This window comes from Molothrus aeneus, chromosome 3 (assembly GCF_037042795.1).
Source record: "Molothrus aeneus isolate 106 chromosome 3, BPBGC_Maene_1.0, whole genome shotgun sequence".
NCBI lineage: Eukaryota > Metazoa > Chordata > Aves > Passeriformes > Icteridae > Molothrus > Molothrus aeneus.
In genome coordinates this window covers 65850837-65876298 of record NC_089648.1, presented here as the reverse complement: position 1 = coordinate 65876298, position 25462 = coordinate 65850837, and the positions used below count along the sequence as shown (strand labels likewise).

At 37.9% G+C, this 25462-nt stretch overlaps 1 protein-coding gene across 1 annotated transcript; it reads right to left on the bottom strand.

Moving 5' to 3' along the window:
- Positions 1-828: 828 nt before the first annotated feature.
- HDAC2 (histone deacetylase 2) lies at positions 829-24570 on the bottom strand. Its single transcript, XM_066545804.1, has 14 exons — positions 24385-24570; positions 17090-17202; positions 16635-16752; positions 15806-15880; positions 15362-15500; positions 13468-13609; positions 9154-9246; positions 8948-9056; positions 7371-7511; positions 5403-5511; positions 3193-3323; positions 2154-2309; positions 1396-1453; positions 829-1157 (listed from the first exon to the last, which is right to left on the bottom strand). The coding sequence occupies exons 1-14, from the start codon at positions 24434-24436 to the stop codon at positions 1127-1129; spliced, it is 1467 nt and encodes a 488-aa protein (XP_066401901.1). The 5' UTR covers positions 24437-24570; the 3' UTR covers positions 829-1126.
- Positions 24571-25462: the final 892 nt, after the last annotated feature.

Here is a 25462-nt window from a genome sequence, read left to right as displayed (position 1 = left end):
ACATATACCACAACCACAGAGAGAAAATAGGTTAAAAAAGCAGCAAGAAAAAATTATATTTGAAAAAAAGAAAAAAGATTGAGTAGCAGCGCAGTTCTGCTAACTTCTGTGTTCACTGCTCTGAAATCTTGATTTCAAAACTTATATATTTCAGTAAATATCAACCTGTAAGACAATTGTAGATTGAGAAAAAAAATGGGGAATGGGGACACTGAGGCCTCTTCAATTTGAGCACCAGAACTAACTCATGAATCAATGAAGGGGGCAGGCAGCAAAATCCTTCCTCTGTAAGGGTGAGAAAGTTTTAAGTTGCTCATATTTGTAGAAAAACTATAATGAATTTTAAGTTAAATCCAAATGTTCACTTGCTATATTGCAAGCTTTGCAAGATGACCATATACTGATTTCACAAACAGCAAATGAATAATTTTTTTAGGCAGATTCTGATGGTGGAAAAGGTTCTTGGACAGTACAAGGCATGTGACTGCAGAGCTTTAAACATTCACATTAAAATGCGAGTTCATACAATGAGGTTATTCCAGCATCCCTTCACCCGTTTATTCAGCCTGTTCAAATCTCACTTGTATACCCATACATGTGTTTGCACCTCATGTAGGAACTGCTGGAATGTGTGGAGTCAATGAAAGCAGCACAGTTCAACTTGCCTGTTTGCCAGCTGCCCATTTAAACTCACTAGGTACTCACAGGTAAGTCTGCCTAATTTATACATTTTTCCTCTTTGGAGGTCAATGATGGACAAAAGACAACCACGTGCAATTTTTTTTTTTTTTTTAATAAAGATAAAATTACAAAAAAGGTAAAATCAGCTCAGGAAAGGCAAATTACTTTAATAGATCAGTTTAGACATTTAACATAATAACTCACATCCATTTTTAAATACTATTACATAAAGCATGGTGAAGAAAGGAATTTCTGCCTCATAATTAGAAAACTCACAATACAACTTGCCAAAAAACAGAACAAAGCCGTTTGAAAATAAATACAGTCCATGCCAAATAGTACAAAATGAAATCAGCAGTCTCTCTCCATACGAACACTTTTCTCCTTTTGCGTATTCTCAGACTCTAGTATTATGTTCTGCAACTGATGAGAGGCTATCTTTTGTTCAAGGGTTGCTGAGCTGTTCTGATTTTGCTCTGTACAAAGGCAAAAAAAAGTATTGTTTTATTTTTTTAATTAACTGATTTAGAAATGCATTTAGAAATGCATTTTAAATCTAACTGATTTAGAAATTTTAAATTACTAGTCATAATTCTAAAATATTTAGTATTATGAGGAACTGAAAATGACCTCCACAGAACTGAAAAATATTACACAGTACTGACTTAACAAACACTCTGCACAAAATGTCATTATTAATTAATTAGTGCTTACCCTTTGGCATCTGTCTTTTCACCACTGCTGTCCTTGGCTTTATCCTCCTCCTTAACATCTGAAAAATCACAAGATTTTAAATATACCAAAAGATGCAAGAAAGCCTTAAAATACTTAAGAAGTAAAGACCATGACCACGTTTATTATTTTGTTTGTATTTCTAGCCAGAGGAAACTGGCTTTTAAAAGAAGTCACTAGTTACATATTAAAGTGTAGTGTTAAATGCACCCATCCAAAGGAGAGGTCTGGGCACAATGCCAAGTGATTCAGAATGCCTCAAGGCAAGGTCTCTCTCACTGGCCATAATGATGGCATGCAGTAATGAGACCTGGAGTTCCCCTGAGCTCAAGATGTATCCAGTTCTTAGAAAAATCAAGAGTCCTTGGAATTACACTGTCCCCAGAAGCCTATCTGGTTTCTGTTTCAGAGAAAACAAGCTGGCTCACAAAAGCAAACAGGAACAAATGTTTTGTCCAACGTCTATTTTTTCATCTCTATTTTCATTAAGTCATACAAATCCCTGGCTCTAAGACTTCAACTTGTGTGGAAGAAACAATAACACTTGCCTGAAAATATTGTACTAGTCTGAATAACTGTATCTTGAAACTGATTAATTTAAAATAGATGATTTAAAAATGATGGAAAAGAATATATCATCTCAACAGCGAATTAACTGTAACCAGATAAAACAACTCTCTCCTGGCAGGACTGACATTTGCAGTTCTAAAATACAGGATGAAACCTCACTGCAGTCCTACCTGCTTTTTTGTCCTCAGTCTCTTTTTTGTCTTCTTCTATTCTGGCTTTCTTCGCTCCTTTCTTATGATCTGCAACATTTCGTCGTCCACCTTCCCCTTCATCTTCAGAATCTGAAAACTCTTCATCACAGGCTATGCGCTTATCAGATGCTCGAACTAGGATTCAGATTTATGACATTTATTAATCAAAAAGTCCAACTACAACAGGCCTAATAAAAAAGAACTATCAAATTAAGAATGAGTAGTAATATACTGTAATCATTTACTCCTGATAAACTACATTACAGTCAAAACCACTTATTTTTCAAGATACCCTGGGACTCACACAATAACATCCAAAAAGCAGTTTTGTAGAAACACAGTGGGAGGGAGGGAATATTTTAACCATGTATCAAATAAAACTTCAAATAATGAAAACTAAATCACAGGAGAAAAAATTATTTCAACAGTTCAGCAAATGGATGGTGCACTAATAAGAAGTTATAGAATTATTCTAATCTCCATCAAAAAAGACTAAAGGTAGCAGGAAACTCTTGGCCATAGCTCAAGAGCAGCTCAAAGTTCATGGAAGGGTTATGGTAATAAAGTCAAAGATAGTGTCACAAATATGGAAAATCTTTGTCTCACAACAAAGGAAATAAAAGGCTTTTTTCCCTTTAAACACTGTATCTCATGTTACCTCAAAGGGAAACACAGTTTTTGTCTCTTGTTAGTCACAAATAAAGTAAAGTACTGTTTCTTTAGTTAAAATTCGTTAAGTCTTCTGAAGTATCTATTATAGATTTGAAATAGCCATGCTGTTCCATAAGATGCAAAAACACAGGGCTCTTCCAGCACTTCATTAGACCCTTTAAGAGGTTCAAATGTGCACATGGATGCCACCTTAAAAACATCAAAAGTGGCAGACCAGAGGCAAAATTTTTATTCAGGAAACATAAGGGCCAGTCTTCCAATACTGCACACTACTACAACTTAGGTTCTGAGCAATTAAATCCATGACAACTATCTACATGTTCTATCATGAAAAGATATTTCTTACTAGAAATGCGTTTGTCTGGATCTTCTCCATCCTCATCTCCACTGTCTTCATGAACAGCATCTTCAGGAATGGCCTGCATCTGTACGCCAGGTGCGTGAGGTAACATGCGCAAGTTCTCAAATAAGCGTTGCCTGAGAGTAACAGACAAGAACAATTATTACTACACAGAAAGTAGCATTTCCTTGGATTTCTATGAAGGTCTGACCTCTGCATTCAAAGTTAACCTGGCTTTGCTTTAGAGTCAGTTTCATTTTTCAATTAAAAAAATTAGCATACCAAGTTCAGGAAGTTTTCTGTCCCTATGAGATCATTAGTATCCACAGTATACTTGAACATCATTTTCTTTGTACTTTACAGAAACTTATTTCAATCAACTTCAGTTGTTAATTCCCCACAGGGTCAGCACAAGTACTGCCCATGTGGGCTAAACTGGTGTCAGTACTACTCTGTAATAAGCTAGAGTATCAAGTTAGATAAATGCACTATTCTCTAGCTTTTTAGAAAGACAGAGAGTTAAAAGCATGAAGACTTCCCAACTGTGAACAGCAATGACAAAATTAATTCATCTGGATATGTTTCCTTATTGGCTTTTTCAGGAAGAATAGAGACAAGTTCTGTCTTGTCTAAGCAGCCTGATGTGATAGATTATATACTCCAAAGCACCATGTACCAGAAAAGAGGATACTGGGCTTCTTTTGGGACTCAAAACTATCATTCCAAAGCACAAGTAGAAAGGCAGGCTTGGGAAGCATCAAATATCAGCATTTGCAACAATTATCTTAGCATTCTTCTGCACAATTTGAAGGGCTAAAGGGTAACTGGTGCTTTTTTGGAATCTTTAGAATCTCTGCCTCTGTTTAAATCACATGACCTGGCAAAGTAGTTTTGCCATGAATGGCAGCTCTCTAAAGCCAGGTGTCTGTGAACACAATGAACTGAAGGAGGAGTCTCCAAAATTAGTCATTGATCTTGTGGGTGCTAGTACAAGACACTGAGACTGTGTTTTTCCTATTGAGAGAGAGCAATCTCTGCCTGGGATTGTAGCAGCAAGTTTTGCAGCCTACTTGTACCACAAAAGCTCAACAATATATACCATACAGCAAGCAGCCTGGCAGATCACCAGCTGGAAAACTACATTACTGCTGAGAAATTTTGTACAATTATATTAACAAAAAATAAAAGGGCTTTTTCTCCCATCACACATTATAAACTCCTTTCATTTAATTGTGATTGATATAGTTGTGCTACGAACACCCATCACAGTCTATATACCAATCACTTAAAAATTAGTATTTTAACAGCTTTGGTGAAATTTGCAATTTGCCAGTTTTAAAGGTTATAGCAAGTGTTGGCAAACTTATACATGCAATTTCACATTTTTATTCAGCTATTTTTAATTATCAAAAGAATTTGTACCATTAACAGCCTGTTAGAACTCAGGGCAGGGGTGTAAGTTTATTCTTTTAAACCCAGAGCAAGGACAAACCACAGTAAGTACTTCAGGCTAACCAATTGCATCCTACCAGTTCAGCACAAAATTGGTTTTATGTATGCATTACTTCACCTCTGAAGTAAAATATTCGTTTCCAGTGAAAATGTCAATATGAGAGGAGGAATAAACTAAGTATCAAAAGTGGCACAGCCTAAAAATACACAACCACCATAGCTTATCAATGAGCACTGATCAAACCTTGTGGATTTGTCAAATCACAGCCACTCGATTGCCTGCACACATATCACTGTTTCTCCAGAGTTTTGAATTTCGAGCTCACATATGACTTTTTATTTTTGCAGCAGACAGCTACAAAGAACAACATTCTCAGTCCATGTTTAGATATGGAGCTGAGAATTAGAAATCCTAGTCATCATGGCCCACCAGCTTCTTTCCTGGCAGGATAAAGTTTCTACAAAATTAGAATGGGAATCTAAGTAAAACAGTCATCTTTTCAGATGCTGAAAAAAGGAAAAATCCAAGCTGGGTCATAAATTTTCATATTTATAGTCATAAGACTTCATAAGCATGCATTCTGTTGGAGGAAAAGACTTCCAAAAAACCCCTGACAGAAATGAAAAACATGTCAAATCTATTCTAGTACTTATTTTTAGTGAGCAGGGAAAGGTATACAGTTTTCAAAACTGCCTAATAATTAAACCTGTGGAGAAACATGACCCACATGATCTACTTGATAGATAAGATAATCATTACTTACTTGATCTTCTCCATATATTCTGGTGTGTTCTGATTAGTCATATTTGAAGGACTAATATGAAGCTTGAAGTCTGGTCCAAAATACTCAAAGTAGTCATTGTATGGCAACTCTATAAACCAAACACCAAGACAACTTTGTTACCAAAAAAAAAAATTTAAACATTTTAAATACAACAGTAGATTTAATAGGATTTTACTTAGAGAACCATCAAACCCTAAGCATTCAAACAAGCAATACTTATCATCTGGACTCCTCAGTGATTTTCCTCTAAATTATTCAATAAATGAACTTATTTGCTGGCAAAATGCAAAGAGAAAGACCTACTGCAATTACACACTGAAAAACTCAATAAAAATTTGAAAAAATAATTAAAAATTATAGTTCTGTAGGAAAAAGAAGATTAATTGATGATTTCTTGTAGGTGTTTTCAAAGTTAGTCCAGTTTGAAAGGTTTAAGCGAGCCATTCAAAATATTCCTTCAGGACGAGCTTTAATATTTATTATTAGGCAGTTCAATATCCTTGCTAAGTGCTGGACATTGGTTCAGTGGTGCTGACTGATTCAGTCTGTCTGTTTCCCTCCTTACCCTACTTTTTGCATTTTCACAGAAAAAGGTCCTCTGACTAGAACACTGAACCACCAAAATGAAGTTGATGAAGACTACATAGCCAGGACAACAGCTATTTTACACTGTTATATTTTGCAGTATTTTGTATTGAATATAACTGTATCTTTCCAGATAAAGTAAGAGAAATATTTTAAAAAATCCAAAGAACCTTTAAGAAATAAGACACTGAAATCCATCTTTAATTGTGCCTTTTGTCTTTCTTCCTTTATGATTGTTACAGGATAAGTCATGTTGGTTAGGTGGATAGAAAGCAGACAGGAAGACTAAGTTGCTATTGCAACATTTAGAAATGCACGGTTATTTCTCAGAACAGATTAAAGATGACAGGGACCCAAAAAGTAGAGAGGAATGTTAAAAAAAAAATCCAAAAAATGTCATATATATATATGTAATCCACTGAAAGGGAGATGCTAATGGAAAAAAAGAAGTCCCAAGATAAGGAACTGCTACTGTGTCTTCAAAAGCTTTGGCTGACAAAGAATATATTTTGACATTAAAAATATGTATCTTGAAAGGCACATTCCAAATAGTTTTTTCTCACTGACAGAAGCATTCTGCTGAAGTCAGATAGAAACACTGAATCCACCAAGAGATAGATGAATAGCAATAGGTTATCAACAAAAGTTGCGGTTCAACATGCAAACTGGCAGTAACTCATTTGCAACAAATCACTCCAAACAGCAATTTTATGTAAACGGCATTCCAAAAGCATATCCAGGAGCATATTTGGTCAGACGTAAAAGGAGTTCGGGATCTTTAGGGATCTTCCTCAGAGAAATTACTTCAGTATTTAACTATTCTAAACCAGTCTATTTGTTTTATGTGGTTTTAAATTTTAAGATAGCTTGTATAGCCAAAATTGAGTAAAATGGAAGAGTGGAAATCAATACACTTTCACAGCTACTTTTGTCAGATAAAATGAAGAAACAGTAGTTTTGCTATGTAAAATGGACACTTGCACAGTCAATAATTTCTTAGGTACACCGTATCTGTGTTGTACAACTTACAGGTTGACACCAGTACAATCAAAATGCAGTATATGTTCTTTCATAATGATGATATTCATATTAGAAATACTTACAAGAAAGGTTCCATAAGTTTTGTATTTTGAATTTTCTAAAAGTGATTCAGTCATTTAAAGCTTTTGCTAAGGCATAAAAAAAGCCCTAAATACTTACGTTTATTTAGTGCATAAGATACTGAAAATTTATTGGCTAAATCCTAGCAATAATTTTCTACCTAGTTTATTCTAAACTGATGCATTACAGCCAGATATACAAATATCTGCTGTTTATTTAAAATCTCCCATGATTGTTTATATATAAAATATTAAGATATACCATTAGGAATTTCACAATCTAAGGCAACAGCAGTTTCATATGTCCAGCATCGAGCAACATTACGAATTGTGTAGCCTCCTCCTCCTAACATCAGCAATGGCAAGTTAAAAGTCTTTACAACTTCCACACATTTAGCATGACCTGTAAAACAAAAATAGAGTTGACAATATATGCAAGATATTTATTAAACAAAAAATATATAACAAACTATTTAATCAGACATATGCAGTCACACTTAACAAGTAAGAACTGAATTGATTCAAACAGAGATGTCTCCCCCTAGAGCTAAGCACAACCTCACAAGAAGTCAAGACCTACAGATTAGAAATGCACAAAACACAATGAACATCATCCACCCCAGGCTTCAGAGACTTTGCATGATGGTTTATTGCTGTTGTTTTGAAATGATCCCAGAGAAAGTGTTTCGTCTTTTCATAACTGATGTCATACACAGTGACAAATTTAGGGACAACTTCTCAGTCAAATGCCATGGGGGAAGAAGGGAAAATAAAATCAGTACTTGGTCCTTCCTACTTCTAAACTTGAACCTGTATTAGAGGTTGCTAAGTCTTGCTTACAGAGTGAACTGGTGCCAAGACAGTACACACTCCAGGGAGATACAGCATACTGAAAGGCATCTGTAGGAGGCAGCAGCTCTCTTGCTTTCCAAGAAATGTAAGATGGAAAAAAATCTGAGCTGTATGGGCAACTGAAGTAGCTTTGCCACCTGGTGCAAATCAAGAAAAGAACCCTGAAACACTGCAGACCCAACAGATACTATACTGCATTTTGTTGCCTACAAAACTCTAATTGTCACATTAAAAAAAGCCTCACAAAACCAAGAAAACTCATGATTTAAACAGGCTGGATTGAAGGCATACCAACAGTTTGCTATACATTTAATATTTTGTCATTTAAAAATTATAATAACAATAATAACAACAACAGTAACAGTTTTGCTACTTGCTAAATAACATACCAATTTAGAGAATTAAAATTGCAGATAGCAACTTAGGTAATACTAAAATAAATTAATTCCATGAGAATTAATTAAAATTATGGTTAACATATAGCTCAGTATAACAAACACCATTATAAATTTAATGAAGCAGTGAAGTATTGTCATTTCAGTAATACCTATTTACACCCAACAAGGTGTTTGATGTTTAGCATCTGTAGTCCTACTAAGTTGACTACTAACTAGTTTTATTTGCCCATCCTTGTAAGTGTTGATGCCTTGTAAGTTGTAAGATGACTGTTGTCCTGTCATTCCAGGACACTGTTTTAAAGCTACAGAAAGCCTGTATATAGAAGAAAGGGAATCACTTCAGTGGCCAGGAAGCACATGGAAAACCATGCTTCTTAACTTTTTTAGATGGACAAAACGAGAGAGGCAACTTCTGCATTTCTTTTGGCAATCCCTGTATAGCAAAGAAAGAAGTGATTAATCATAGTAATGAACAAAATCTTTGTGACTCCAGTCCTCATCATGCAAGTGTCTTGAAAAACAGGATGAAGGGCAGAGGTTTCTAATAAGTAAAAAGTTACAGACAACAAACAGACACTTCTCTGCTTACCTTTAACAGTAAGATTAAAGCATCCCAGTCTGTCCCCAGACAGTGAATCTGCTCCACACTGCAATACCACAGCACTGGGCTGGTACATCTCCATTACTTTAGATATAATCTATAATCAATATAAAACAGTGAGTCATTACTGACAAAATGAAAACACAAAACCAGTAGTTTTCAGAGAGCTTAAAAACAAGAAACAAAGCACTTACTGGTTTGAATATCTGCCCATACGATTCATCATCTATACCATCCCTCATTGGAAAGTTGACAGCATAGTATTTGCCTTTTCCAGCACCAATGTCCTACAAGCAAAGATGACAAATGCTTTAATACAAACACAGAAATACATAGTATGGTATCATGAAAAAAAGCCTGCACAAGTCTGCTGAGCTATTCTGTACCATTATACATATCTGCGAGGGATAAGAGGCAGAGTTTTCTCAATTCCTGTTTTCCCATAAAACCATTTTAGAGTGTAGTAGTTGGACACCAAGATTAAAATAGCAATAAGTACACTCAATTTTTTAATTCAAAGATTTAAGACAAAAAGACAAATCATAACCAATCAGTTTAATCTGGTAATAATAGCTAAGCAAACAAAAGTATGAAAACCAAGAAGAGCAAGGTCCATGTTTTCAGTGTTGCATAGAAGATTTGGTCTTGGCTAGGTTTTTAAAACCATGTTATTGCCCTAAACATAGGATGAAGAAGTAGCTGCATCAAAAGGGAAAGAAGAAAAATCCAATAGGGGCCACTTACAGAAGTGCTCTTGAAGAAACTGAGATGTCTTAAATGAACAAAAAAACCCCAAAAAAACAAACAATGCAAATTATTCTCAGTTCCATCAGGGGTCAAGCCAGGAACTGTAGTAGCTTATCTTATCAGCCTTCCTAGACAACCTATGTATTAAGAGAAAAGGTTTATTGCAAAAAAAAAAAAAAAAAAAACCAACCAACAAAACCACACACCAAGTGAATACACCCTGAATCCAACCACTCCTATTTTGATGATCGCCTTAAAAGCTAAAGATCTCAGCTTGACACACATTCCCATTTCTTCCATATATTTCATCACCAACAGATAGACAGACAGCAATGCAGAGCAGTTAAGTGGAGCAGACAGTGAGAATTAACCTGTTCAGTCTGACTGTAAACTATTTCTGCAAACAGCAGTTCTGCAGAAATATCCTAGAAAAACTACAGGTCATGTGTAGCATAACCCAGCAACACAAATACTAAACTTCTCAACACTACCTACTGAAAGTCATTGACTTTTCCCTATTCCTGAACAAAGCCTCCTTAGCAGAGAATGTATCAAGAATGTGCCACTTCCAGTAACCAACCTTTACTGAGGGTGTGAGGCGGAAAGGACAAAGATGAGGAGGGGGACAAGTGGCCCAGTGAAGCACAGACACAATGTTAACAGTTGACTTTTTTTAGCCATAACACATTATTAACATTTCATAGTATTGCAAGATGAGTGACACTAAAGACGCCTGCTGAACTCAACTCTGGCTGAAGTACAAGTTACCCAGAATTTCCCAGAGTGAATCATATTGACTTTCACATGCTGAATTTTCTGAGGTGACCACAGAATGGCCAGAATTGTAGGAAGGGACCTCTGGAGATCATCTAGTCCAACACCCTGATAAAGCAGATTGCACAGGATCACATTCAGGTGGGCATTCAGTATATGCAGAGGAGACGTGACAACCTTGCTGGACTACTAGAGTGCTCTTGTCACCCTCAAAGTAGTTTTTCCTTATATTCAGATGGAACTTCTCGTGTTTCAGTTTGTGTCCATTGCCCCTTATTCACCAGATCTCATTCTTTTGACACCCACCCTTGGGCTATTTGTAAGTATTGATCAGATCCACTCTCAGTGTCTTTCCTTCAGGATAAACAGGGCCAACTTCTTTAACCTTTCCTCCTAAGAGAGGTGCTCCAGTTGCCTCATCGTATTTGTTGTCCTCCACTGGACTCACTCCAGGAGCTCCATGTCTCTCTTATACTGGGGAACCCAGAACTGGACACAGCACCCCAGATTTGGCTATACCAGGGCTGAGCAGAGGGGCAGGATCCCTTCCCAAAACCTGCTGGCTATGCTTTTCCTAATGCACCCCAGGATACCATTGGCCTTCTTGGCCACAAGGACGCAACTGGCTCATGGTTAACTTGTCCACCAGGAGCCCTCTTTCTCACAGAGCTGCTTTCCAGCAAGTCAATACCTAACCTATAATGGTTCATGAGGTCATTTCTTTCCTTGTCTTGTTTCACAGATTAAAAAACCAAAAATCATTAAATTGATCTCATCCTAAAACACAGCAAAGTCAAATGTTCACACAACTTCCATGTAAACAGAGTAATTGTTTGAGCTACTTAGTGGACCTTTGTTGTAGCTGATGCTTGCATTAGTTTTAAAAGCTAAAGAAACAATATAGCATTCTGGTAGCCTCCCATTCACCAACAGATCAAACTGCTGCCTCACAGAACCTGGGCCACTATGGAGAACTATGGTCTCAACTGATCTATCTGTGTGTATAAATGGCAAAATTTGTGCTATCATCTAAGATATGCAAAAGGTCAAATAACTTAATGAGGAGACTGGAAGTTTAGACTGAACAACGTATTCAGTAGAAAATGGATGAAAGCTGACAAACTAGAAAACCTCAGATTCATCTACACTGACAGAGCTGCAATCACAGTATCATCTTTTGACACATGATATGTTCCTGCATCAAATAAATGTAACCTGATCAGCAAACTAGATCAGCTAATTAAAGAATTACAGAAACAAGCTGTAAAACAGCCCATTGGAAAAAACCAAAGAGATTTGGCTGGAAAAGTTGATAAAAATAACATCAATGGCAGATCAAGTTAGCAGAAGGAAGCAACACAATACTGGCCTCCAGAAGGAACACTGACTTTTCAGAGAATTAGCTCTCCCTTCAGTTCAGTTAGCTTTGCAATCTCTGGAGATGGGAAAAATCCCTATGGCGATGCAATAATTGCACTAAAGCCTGCATGCAGACAATGCTCATTTCAAAATCCTAACTAGCAACTCAGGAAAAGAGTTTACATGCCTGAGATACTGTTTTTCACTGACACTGCTGAAAATATAAATCCCAAAACCCATAAAATAGTCTTCCATTTATTTCAACTATGCTATCTTTTAATTCTTTGTTCTGGGTGTGGTGAGGTGAAGAGTCCACAAACTTCCCTGTCAACGGGAAGTGCTGCTTCTAAAAAGCCAAGATATCTAACCCCTTCCAAAAAAAAAAAAAAAAAAAAAAAATCTAGCCAAATTCAGCAACAACAGCTTGACATGATAAACATCCGGGGCTGAGCTGCTTTTAGTTTGAAGCACCACTACCCCACCTTGTGGCCAGTCGAGTTAAACCACACAAATAAAAACAAGCTGATTTCTTCCTAAATCAATTTAGAACACAGTTTAATAGAATCTAACAACCATAATAAAATTCAGCAACAACAACTACACTGAACTGAATGCTTTGCACCCCACTGCTCAACTTTCACTCACTCCTGTGCCATCTGGGAATCATCAACAGGCTGGGAAACACACTTTTCAGGAGTATTAGCTGAAACATGAATATTTGTTATCCTATGAATCAGTTTAAATATATTAGGAAAACAGTGAATTCTTTCCCAGAACAGCATTTTTGCAGGCCAACTTGTTAGAAGTGCTCACAATTTTTAAAGAAGGTTTCTAACTGTATGCACAAACTAATGTGCAAAGTTGCTAACACCAGAGGAATGCCATATCCCAGAAGTGTCTCTGATAAAAGAGATTTAATTTATGAGTTTGAAGCTAGGAATATATTAATTCTAATACTTCTAATACTCTTTCAAGCTGTGAAGTGGAACAAGTTCCTGTTCTAACAGACAAGTATCTAACACGAGCAATGACTAACTTAAAATTAACATGAAGGGCCAGGAAAATTCGTTTCCTGTCTCAGCTTTGCCAGAGATTCTACAACAGCTTTAATGATAATTCTTCATGGGCAAATGCTCCCTCCTCTCTCAGTCTAGCTATAATGCTCAGTACATAATTCCATATGGGGCATGCTAAAGTTCTTAGGTGGTGAGCATCATGAGAACTCAAAACACACTTCATGGCATAAGAAATATTCCCAAAATGAGTCAACTGTATTACTAGTCAAACAGAACATAGTAAATTCAAACTGTAACTTAAGCCTTGTGACTGTTAAAAGGTAATCTGTAAACAGATACTTTTCACTGTAGCTGCAGAATTGAAATGCACAGATAATCATAAATATACTGTATGATTTTTCCGTAGATTAATTTTTCTGTATTAAATTCCGTATTATTTTTCCTAAGATTCCTCAACTCAATTATCACTCTAGGCTAACATTTCTTCTGAAAACTTACTGTTGTATACCATTATTGGACATACTTATTTTAGTGACGTGCAAAAAAAAGTATCTACAAGGAAGGCAGTAAGAGGGAATTTATCACCTAATGAAATTTTATATTCAACCTTACCCTAAGGTCCCCTGTGCCTGGAAAATATTCACCATACTTATGGAATGATACTGTCATGACACGATCTGTGGTATAAAATGCTTCTTCAACACCATCACCATGATGGATATCAATATCAATATACAACACTCTTTGGTGATACCTAGAAAGAACATATAAGAAATACTCATTATCTGTTATACTGAGAGCAAACAAGAAAAACACTAACAAAAAACCCCCAGCCAGACACAAAAATCGAAGATTATGATCACTGTGATGATTTTGGTTGATGTGACCTTACCCTCTTAGAATTCTTGGCACAGTTTGAAAAACATTAATAAGTTTATCTTCATCAAAATAAGGAATTTAGTATTCACCCCAAACTGTCTCATTCTGTAGAAACTATACTTCATGCTTCTGCTGACATTGCTTTGTTGTTCACATCTGCTGAATTCACCCCCTTCATTAACCCCAAGGCCTTTCTTTCTGCCTTCTCAGTAATTACCAAAACAGTCTGTGTTCCATAAGCTCACAAAAAATAAATATTTATTTTCCACTGACTTTTCTTCTTCACCTTTCCAGCTTATAAAGAAAGGCACATTCTTATTTTCAAATGTATTGCACTTTAATTTGCATAAATTTATTACACTACTGTTTATTGTTTTCTTAAATACTGCAAATTTCAGGACAGTTTGAGATGGATAAAGAAATCAGTGTTTTATTTTAAGCATTGAAGCACTAGAAACAACAAGTACCCCTTAAATTTTATGTTTTCCAGTAAAGAAGAAAGTCTGTCATCAGAACATGCATTTTCATCATGCTTTGCACAGTACTGAGAGTGTGAGCACCCATAATTTCAGGGACAGTTTCCCACAGTTACACAACCCGTAACTACAACATGATTCTTTCCTTCCGTCACAAGCACATTAAACTAAAAAATTCAAGATTGAACCACAGAAAATTATATTTCATAGACTGCAGACAGCTCCTGAATATATGTTGCCCATTAAAATGAATGTCTTAATGTGCTAATATTAACTAATCTTGGTGTCTTTAGAAACATTTTCCATCTCTAGATTTCCAGATTACAGCTACTTCATTCCTCACGAGCAAAATCAGCTGTCCTACTCACAAGAGTGAAATACCTTAAACATTTTTTCTAATAAATGGGATTTATGTGTTATTAGTAGGGATACAGTCCTCTGAAGCAGTAAAAGCAACACTCAGGACTTGAAATTTTAGTGAAGCATTACTGTTTCAAGTCAGTTATATGATCACTCTTCATTCTTCCTCATTTCTTATTTTGCAGTCACAGCACCACAGCTGCTACTTCATTATTTATTAAAACTAGCCATATTAATTTATGTAATAATCCAAGGAAGCTCACTGCAAGATCTTCCCTGAATATTCTTGTTTGATTCAGTAACAAAACAAGTACCAGGAAACAAGAAGACATATTGTGAAACCAAATGGGTGTAAGATCATGAGTACAAATGACTGCCTTAAGGGATCAGGGTAGTGATCCATCTAGCCCACTATTCTGTCCCCATGTGTAGCAAAGGGAGACTTTACAGAAATATTTACAGAAAGCAAGTAAGCCTGTCCACTTTTTGAAGTCTACTACTCTAGACCTTCCCCACCATCTAGAATTACAGCATATGGTGTTTTACAGGGTGCATTGTTGCTTGGATTTATCTCCTATTAGTTATCTTTTCAGTTTGCCTGTATTTTATTTTGAATATCTTGCTGAAGTCAAACCAGGCAGAGCTTGGTGCTTTCTTACTTGAAACTGTGAAAGTTCAACATGGGCTATGAAAACTCACTCAAATAGTAACTACAATCCATACCTTCAAACATTTTAATAGCTGAATTTAACACTTTCTGTAATTTTAACTCGTGCCTATCACAAACTTACTTCAGTAACTCAAGGATGGCAAGCACAATATCATTGACATAACAGAAACCAGATGCCTCCGATTTCTTGGCATGGTGAAGTCCCCCAGCCCAATTGACAGCCATGTCTGTTTGTTGTCTGTTCAATTTTACTGCCCCAGCTGTAAGAAGACACACAGAAGAATGAAAGCAAATGGAGTCAGAAATTTCTGATTACCTTTCAATTTGCTACATAAAATCATATTTTATTTTTTAAATAAGTTGATTGAGAACAAATCTCTTACTGATACTGAGTGAGATACTTGATATGTCTCATATTTTACAGTCTGTAACTGATATGATTATTTTTAAAATATATAGAAAACCCGTTATATTTACTTCATTTTTAGATGCACAATCAAAATTTTAAGTTGCTGATATCAACCCAGTAAAGCTATAAAATAGTTGGCAAACAACCTATACTCACCAACAGAGCCTCCAGTTGACAGCTGACAAAACTCAAACAGGCCATCAAACACAGGACAATCTTCTCCAACATTAACTGTATAAGAAAAGCAGTATTTTTTAAAAATACCATTGCAACAGCATTGATATATACATGGATAACACAGATGCATTATTCATTCAGCATTTTAATTACTTATCCCCCATCTCATTTATCAGGCTAATTTAAACACTGAAAACAGAGTCCTAACAGCATAACTTCAAACTAGTATTTTTTTATTTTCTTTTAAGATTATTTTTAGTTTCTATTGGAAGATTTGTCTCCTCGTTGAAAGAAGAAGTTTGATAATTTTTAGATTTTTGAAGAAATGCTGATTAACATAGGTCATGTTAAAAAGAGTACAATTACTTAGAAAAATAATTTGCTGGCAATAAGGCATCATAAAGAGGTTACAATACTGCCTTTAAAATTGATATAATAGCTGTCAAACTGCATTCCTAACAGTACTTGGAGCTTATTCCTATAATTAAAGGAATAAATTAATAGAAAGGGAGAACAGTGAATGATGTACAATTTTTACTATCTCTCTGCAAGAGGAATGAGTTCAAGCCTTAGTATTAGCAGCAGTATTTCACATCTAGAATACGCCCTGTGAAAGGAGAGGCAAAAATCCTTACATATGCTTAAAGAACATTTTTGTCAAGATGACTGCTTTTCATGGAAAAGTGTAGCTAAAGGCAGGCACATGCTACTTACTCTTGTTACAATATTTCTCTGTACTGGTGGATACTGAGCTTCAAACAATGCTAACCATAAAAGCACTTAGACTTAGCCTGATGTTGGCACTTACATCTCTGCATTTGCTTGCTGTACTCAGACATATTGTCAGGCCTTATTGATCGGAGAAATTTGATGTATTCATCACTATGGTACTTGGTCATTTCCTCAGCAGTTGCTTTGTGGGGTCGCTGATAACAAGAACAAGTTAAAGAAACAAATCAGAGTACTCTGCAAAATCAGCTGTGTTAAAACAGACAACTTGAAAGAAGTCCCACCTACTTTGAAGGGAAAATGGTGAAAGGAAAATGATAGTAGTAGTGTTTTACATAAAGCAAGGGCTACTCTGTTGTGATATACAACTGCATTAAATACTGCTTCACTTCTAAACAAAAGAGCCCTGAATACACTATTTACATATTCTCTATTTTCATTACCACCTCTCTCCACTTACTTGCATGACAATATTTGAAGCTCTTTAAAAAAAACTTAAAATGCTTCAGTGGACATCATGTTGCCCATACTTACATAAATTTCCATTTTTCTGTATAAGCCATAGTTTAGCAGCAAGTTGTGAGTCATTCGGATTCTGTGAGGTTTCATTGGATGTCCTTGTCCATAGTAATAGTTTCCAATATCACCTGCCAATAATGCACAAAAGAATAGCTATTCATTTTACAAAACAAGTTTCACTGCCCCTTAATTATTCTCAGAAGATAAGCAAACAGGTATGATTCCAGAAAACAAACAAACCCCACAAAGGGAATACTGTCTACTTCAAAAAGAACACAAGGGAAAAAAACTGCTGTATGTCAGAAACAGAGGGAAAAAAGAAGCCAAATCTAACACTTGAACTACAAGCAGACAGTAGTGGGAGAGCAAAAATATATGTAAGACAAGGTTTCAAATCAAGAGTGACGTTCTGGCCCAATACTGGGCTAGAACTGAACAAAAAAATGGGAAACAGAACTGAAATCAAGAGGAGAGGAGACACTACTGATGACATTGCCACATAGTATGACGGAAGCCCACAGTATAACAGAAGCCCTAATAAAATCTACTATTTTGCACAAACTGAATTTATGATACAATCCTCAGCCTGTTCTTAACTACTAACCCTATTACACCCAGAAGTAAACTCCAGATCCATTGTGGCAACCACATGCGCAAACTTTCACCAGACACCTGCTGCTGGAGATCCACAATAGTTTAACAAGAACCTTATAATCCAGATTAGCCTGATACATTGGGGACCAACTAAGCACACAATTAAGATAAAAAATTTGACACTCTTTTCCAAGAAAGGAGTAGCTGCTATCATGGGCTAGCAGTAAGTTTTCTTCTGAGCTCAGCTATTGTTAGAACACACAAAACCCCACTTTGAGCACTGACATTCTCAACAGAACTGTCACTGGAAATATCAACAAGCTTATAAATTAAGTCCAGTTGTCAATGGCTTTCAGCTGGAGATTTCTAAAACACCTCTTCACTACAGCACCTCTTTTCTTTTTGACCCAATTTCCCAATAGGATTACTGAACTTTACCTTCTTGAACTTTTTATTTTTCTTTCACATCCTTCAACATGCTCTGCCTTGTCCACTGGGAACAAAAGAAACACTATTTTCACAATGTCATACTACTTTGTAAATTTATCAGTCAGAGGTAAGAAGCAGCACTACTACAAAACAACTTTAGTTTCACCTCTTCAGCATGGGCTTCATGGAGGAAGGGTAAATGTCAGCTTGCAGTAGCATCACCAGCTACCAAGAAAAACAAGTATTACAGTAAGATTAAAAGTTTCAAAGCATTCTAAAATCCTTCAAGCTTTCAGTTTTCAAAGAGCGAGTAAGGAGAGTAAGGACACTTAAGAAAACAGATGTAACCTAATGTACCATAAGAAGAAGTAGAAAAACTACCCTTCAATACCTAGCTCTTAGCCATCCCATAACAATAGAAATACCAAGTTTTAACATTAATAACTTTGAAGAGTTTGGACCTTCTAACTTGGGTACTAAGTGGAAGAATAGCACTTTTTGTCAGTTACTTATTGCAAGCCTATAGGTTTGGTCACACACAGGTCAAGAGAAAAAGTAGAAAGAGTATAAATAAACTCCTTCCTTCAAGTGCTTTACAAAAGAATACCTTATATATTTGATGTTTAGGAAAAAATCTATCACAGCTCTTTGAAAGTAATGCCTAGAAGATGAAAACCAACCATTTGCTAGCTCCACTTTAGGTTTTGAAGTTACTGTTAAGTCCCAGATTTTAAAAAATCTTCAGGCTAGTAAGAGCTTTAAATTTTGAGATTTTTAGGACAATAATGATTATAAATAAAGTGATATTATTGAGGGAACTTCCATTACAAATACATCTGTGGCTTAAAAATGGAGGTTTTTAAGAGATCATTTCAATTTTCTTCTAAAGTCATCACTGACAATTTATTCAGAATGCTGATGGATGGGGAAGCATACAATTAAGAATTATTTTATATCTTATATATGATGCAATTGTATTATTTTTCTCATATGAAATAGAGAAAAAATAAAATTAACAAATTTCCTAAATACACTTGCAACACATCCTTCAATATACTGCAATTAATCAACTAAACAAATTTTAGCTTATCCATAGTCTATGTGCCATACACTGCAGCATACAGTTATTTATATAAATCAAGCACACTTCTTAGCTTTCATTTTTTTTTACCAGAAAAGAGAGTTTTAAAAGAATTGGCACACTGGTAGATTTAATGGGAGTTTATTTGTCAAACAGAAGATCTGTAGGTGAGTATCTGGCAGAATCCTTCTATATTAGAGGCCAGCAATAGTGATTAACAATAGATATCAATATCATACACTTTATCAACAGGCAATACAATACCATTTATATTTTTCAGGTGTTAGTATCACCAACAAAAAAAGGTTTTGGCATTAGCCTCATAAAAAAAAATTCTTAAAGCATATGGATAAAAAGCCCATCAAGTATCAAGGGATTAGGGATGCCTATAAAGGCAGGGGTGAGGAAGGAAAAGATAAAAGATCCTCTTTCTTCATTAGTACCTTGATTTTCAACCAACATCATGAAGGGGACCCATCATGGAGACATCATACTGTGATGAAGGTAAAGTTGTCAAAAGTGTCTCATCCTTTACCTAGTGAAGAAAGGGGTGCACTTCCTGGTACAAACACTCCATCCACTGATCCTGAAATTTATATATCTCTTCTTCATATGTCACAGCCTTACTAGAGCACTATGGGAAGAAAAGCAAGGTGTAGCAAGAGCTAGTATGTGTGAAGATGGCACACCTCACTCACTGATGGAGCTAATTAGCTCTGCACAAACCTCTGCCAGGGTAACTCTAAAACTGTATATAAAACTGCATAATGAGGAACAGGTACAGAGAGGCCAAGCTCACAAGATCATTACTGCAGACAGCATGAGTACTTGACTTTACACTTACCAATATAAAGATAAATTCTTACTGACATAGAAGTAAAAATCATACAGAAGAGTTATGAGCACAGTGTATCACTTACCAGTGTGGGAACACATGGAAAACACAAAAAAAATAATGTAACTGAATGAGGAAGAGAAGGGAAAAAATGCAAAGTAAATGTGTAAAATGTGTAAATTCTGCAAATCTATTAATCTTTCACAGCAAGGCTTCAAAAACTGAAATTTAGTGTTTTATATCAGTAAAAATGCCAGCTAAATGGCTCCCATTGAGAAGTAGCAACATATAATCTCTGGAAAGTTGAGTCCTTAATTAAGGAGAGACAAACCAAGTGCCCATTTAATACTATAGGAGTTTACTGCTCCACACTGTTCACTATGTGATGCAGAAGAGCTACCTGAAAATTGTTACACATATTGTCATGCTTTGGGTTCAATATATATATTTATTTTTAAAATTTTTTTTTCTTCTCAATTCATGCAAGTTACATGCCAAAATGATGAGAACTATCAAATAAAAATAAACCCATGATTGCTTTGATGAGCATAGTTTTAGACACCCGCTTGTCTATCCAGGACTTGAGCAAGGCCTACAGAAAATATTCTAAACATAAAAAAATACAAGAGGCTACATGCCCTAAAGGAATTTTAATTCTGCCCAAAACCACACAACTAACAAAAGCTATGTCCCCAAAAAAAGTATTAGTTTCTCCAGTTACTATGACATACAGAAAAATAACACCATTAAATTTATGCATTACAAAGCAGTCTGAAGTGACTGACTTAAGAGACAAGAGGTGACATCTACACTTGTTTTTTTATACTTTGTAACTTGTATGTTACATTACTTTATAACTTTTAACTGATAAACTGTTATGTACATGGATCCTGCTTATTTTAGGTATAGTTACCATGAAATGACGAGGTATTTCAGAACTGTACTATGCAAAGAAACCTAATTGCCACAATGGAAACCACATGGAAAAAACATATCTTAAGAGCAGCAGTTACACTGAATTGACTTCAGCGATACAAAGGGGTGAACTCATGTAAAGCTGAATGTAAAATAAAAGATCATCAATGCCTGATGAGTCAAACAAACAGCTACTCAAACAGGCCTAAAATTATGGCACTAGCTTCTGAAGGATTGGACATTTTGTTCTGGTTTTAAAGTTTAGCAGACAGCAGAAGAGTAGCAAAAATCTGACTTTTGAGCCCCGAGCAGAGACTGGACACCATCACCATGTTTGGAAGGCACTGCACAAAGTACTGATGAATTTCCAGAAAACACCCAAGTTCATTTTATCTGCAGATGTAAGCTTTAATGAGAAGTACTACTCAAACAATGCCCAACTATAGTAACACACTGCTCTACTAAAACAGGTTTAGTCTCGTCTTTATGGGTGGAACCAACAAACTGATGCAGATCTCTCAAATTTTTCATGAAGGCAGAGCCTTTTGAACACCCACACTAAATTATGCACCAAGAACCTATCTAAGCAATACTGCTACTGCACTGGCATGGAATAAATATATGAACTCACAGTAACCACACCAGTTGCTGCATGATTCTCTAGAGCAGTGCTGGTCTGTGCAGGAACACAGAGCTGGAAAGACCATCTGGGGCCTGTTCTCACTGCTGTGGGCAACTGTACAACACCTTGGAAGAGCTAAACTACCTGAGCCACAATGCTGCAAAACCATGACAAAAACCTGAACACACATGGTAAGAGACTAAACTAAAAGCTATGATAGCCTTCCACATCTAGCATGATTCTAAGCAGTGTGAGCAGCACACTTTGCTAAGCTGTATCAAGACCAGAAGCATTTATGAAAAATACTTTAAGTAAGATCACGAAAGTATTTTAATTCGTATTTTAATTAGTTTTTCCCTTAGTATTCTAGTTTAAATTTAAGCAAAATTCCTGACCTGAGCATGATCACAAGCAATGAAGATTCTGCAAACTGGATGTGGTTGACTTTCTATTACAAGCAAACTGAAGGTAATGAAATCAGGCTTTGTCTACTCAAAGTTTATTGGTTCCAAGTACAGTATGAAGGCTATTAAAAGTATTGATTTAGAAAAAAAAACCTTAACAGCAATACACTGGCGAAAGTGACAGGCTAATTTAAAAATTCAACCTTAAATGACAATCTCACCAAGTTTCACAAAAAGCAGGGGGAAGTTTATTGCATCTCAGAAGAAAAGCATATGTGCTTTTGGAACTTTTCAAGACTTTTTAGTCTGTAACTTTTAAGAAACAGTAAAAGTATGTGTGGAGAGCCAATTATGACCCAAAAAAGGGGAAATTTACTTCAGACATTACATTCCTTTAGAGATCTACCACTACCTCAGTATTTTTTTGTTTTAGGTTATTTAAGGCTTCAAACACTCCCTTCACTGTGATTCAATGGCTTTGCTGGTACAATAGTTGGAAATATCCAGAATTGCCAGATGAACCACATAGTAGCATCAGGATATTTATTTTAGGTATAAACTCTAAAATTTCTTCTAATAACCCTTTTTCCAAAAGACATGTAAAATAACTGTTGGATTTGGCAACACAAATAAATGAGACATCAAAAATATTCCAAAACTGTTTCTGTCACATATAAAATATTTATTTTAAGGCACAACAGATACTATTTTCTCTACATTATTAACTACATTTATCCCAGTCTACAAATGAACTGTAACTGCTTTAAGTCACCATTATCATGCCACCTCAAAACTTGTTCCTCTTCCAGTTTCTCCCCACTCTGCACAAGCACAGCTTTTTTGGCTGTTAAGGGAATCTAATGCTAGCATCGAGTACCAAAATCCAGTAATCACAGAAAAACAATATCTCAACATCTAGTAAGCTACCTGACTTTATCAAAGGAAAAAAAAAAAAAGCAATTAAAAAAAAAACAAACAAAAAGGAAACTGCTTTTTAAAAAAGGCAAATATTTTTAGAGAGAAAGCTTCTAAACTATCACTGTTGTTTTTCTTTCAACAAGGCGAAAAGTTATTCCTCTTCCCTAGGAAAAGTAAGATCCTAGCCTCAACAGAAGTATCCCTAACAGGGGCCTCCTTTCCCCTTTAGGCTGAACAAAGAACCAGTGCTAGCAACAAAGAGAAGGGGGCGGCAACCACCACTCTGCCTCCTTTAGTGTGGTTTAAAAAAAAGCCAAGACAGGCCCCACAAGATCTGCCATTTCCAAAGAATAGCAGGTTTGCTACAGGAACACAACCTTTGTTATCTTGAGTGGGTTTAGTCACTTATCTTCACTTCCAAAATGGTGAAAACACCAAAGGTCTACGGATGAACATCCTCAACCTCTGTTTCCTGGCTACTACCAAGACCAGCCTCAGATGCAACCGTACAAGATTGTTACAATAGGAGGCAATTTAATCAAATCTCTTAACTAATCTGCCCATCCAGCTCACCTCCCAGTACAAAAACGGCTAAATAAATTCAAGCTCAAGAAGAAAACTAAAAGTTGTTGCTGCTGCGGCCAGAGAAAACCGCAAACAAGTTGCTGAAAATATCTCAAACCAAGCACTTTTTCGCCACGACTGACAACGCAGCTCGCAAGCCCCCTCAACATACAAGTGTGCAAACTCAGAGGGCCTACATGCAACTCAAATTCCACTATTATTAAACACCCACGCACACAACTTTCCGCGTTTTGCGGGAAGGGAGGCTCGTGGGAGCCAGACCTCTGCTCTGATCCCTGCTCGGTTTGGGGATGGGGGAGGAGGGGGTAGAGCGTCCCTGTCCCTCCGTATCCCAGACCTCGGTACGAAAGCCCGAGGCAGGGAAAGGCCTCAGCTCAACAATCACCAGGTGCCAGAACTACACATGGCCTGGACTTTCTTTGCAGGGGAGGAGCCAGACAGAGCAGCGGCTTCAACGCCTCCCTGCTCAGCGGATGGAGGGGAGTGTCTCAACTTTTCTTCTTCTTTTTTTTTTTTTTTTTTCTTTTGGGGGGGTGTGGAGGGGGTGGGGGTGGCGCGCGGGCCGGCGGTGGGTATTTTGGGGGTGGGCAACGATAGCCACTGCACCTAGCCCCGGGCCCGGCAGACCTGGCAGCTCCCGCACCCCCCGATCCGCACCCCACTCCACCACCCCCGGCCCCGCCGCCCCACGGGGCTCAGCAGAGCCGACGGCGGGAGCGGGGCGCGGCGGCGCAGGTGGAGGCGGCGGGGACCCCCGCCCGCCATACGGCCGAGCCGAGCCGGCCCGGGCCGGGAGAAAGGGGATCTCGTCCCGCGGGGCAGGGGCGGCCGTGCCGGCGGGGGCCGGGGACATAGCCCGCCCCGGGCGGCCATTAGAGGGGCGCCCCCCCGCTCCTACACGCGCGCTCCCGCGCCGGCCCTGCTCACCGTCGTAATAATAGCAGACTTTCTTCTTGCCGCCGCCCTGACTGTACGCCATAGGGCTGCCGCGCCGGGGCCGTGGGCAGGGAGCGGGAAGCCGAGGAGAGCGCGGAGCCGGCTCGGAGGGTGGGAAGGAGGGGGCGGGAGAGCGGGAACTCGCGACGCCGGGACCGCCAGCAGCGGGAGCGGGCCGGACCCTCGGCAGCGGGAGGGGCAGCTAGTGGGACGCGCCCAACTCGCTGCCGACGGAGGGAGGAAAGGAAATAAAGGACGAGGAGAGAACGCACGCGAGCGGACGTGGGCTTCTGCCTGTTTCTTCGTGATAGCTTTCCTTAGTTATACACAAAATTCAGAGAAGAAGCCAAAGAGGATTCTTCATAAGAGAGTTTTTGGAGAAAACTCTTTTCTGGCCCACCCCCTTGGTGCGCAGTGGTACGATCCGACGCGGGTGTCGGGGCTGTATCCCCGCCCCCAAGCGGAGTAGTTTGGCGCATGCGCGGAGTCCCCCACCGCGGCTGCGGCGGGAGTGGGAATGGGGTGTCCCCGCGCTCGGGCCGCAGCGGGCCCGGGCCCTGCGGAGCACCGGGGCCACGGCGAAGCCCCTCAGCCACCCCCAGCACCGGCCGGGGCCGCGGGGTGCCTCGGCCGCAGCCGCGCTGGGGCCCGAACCTTAGCCTCACGGGGTGGCTGCAGATGCTCGGCCAGCTGCGGCGTCGCGTCCTGTCCCCTCCCCAAGTGGAAGAGTCTACTCTTGTTCACAACAAAACTGGTTTCTGTTTTGTTTGCTTTTGTTTTTTTTCAGTACTCTCGTCTGTCAGTACTCAGCCCTAGTAGCAAGTGTTGCACCTCAGTATCCCTGTTCTAGAGGAAGTTGAAAGCATGCTTCACATAACAATTCTCCCAAAAAATCAAGGCATGCCACACAAGAAGCATTTAATATCTGAATAATTTGTCTTCAAGATCTATCAGCCGTTTTCTCTCCTTGCCTTAGCTCAGGTACAAACTCAGGAAGGAGAACCATGACTCCATTCGTGCTTAGCCAGCTTGCTTGTCTTTGCATTTATAAAGGGGTCAACACTTGTGA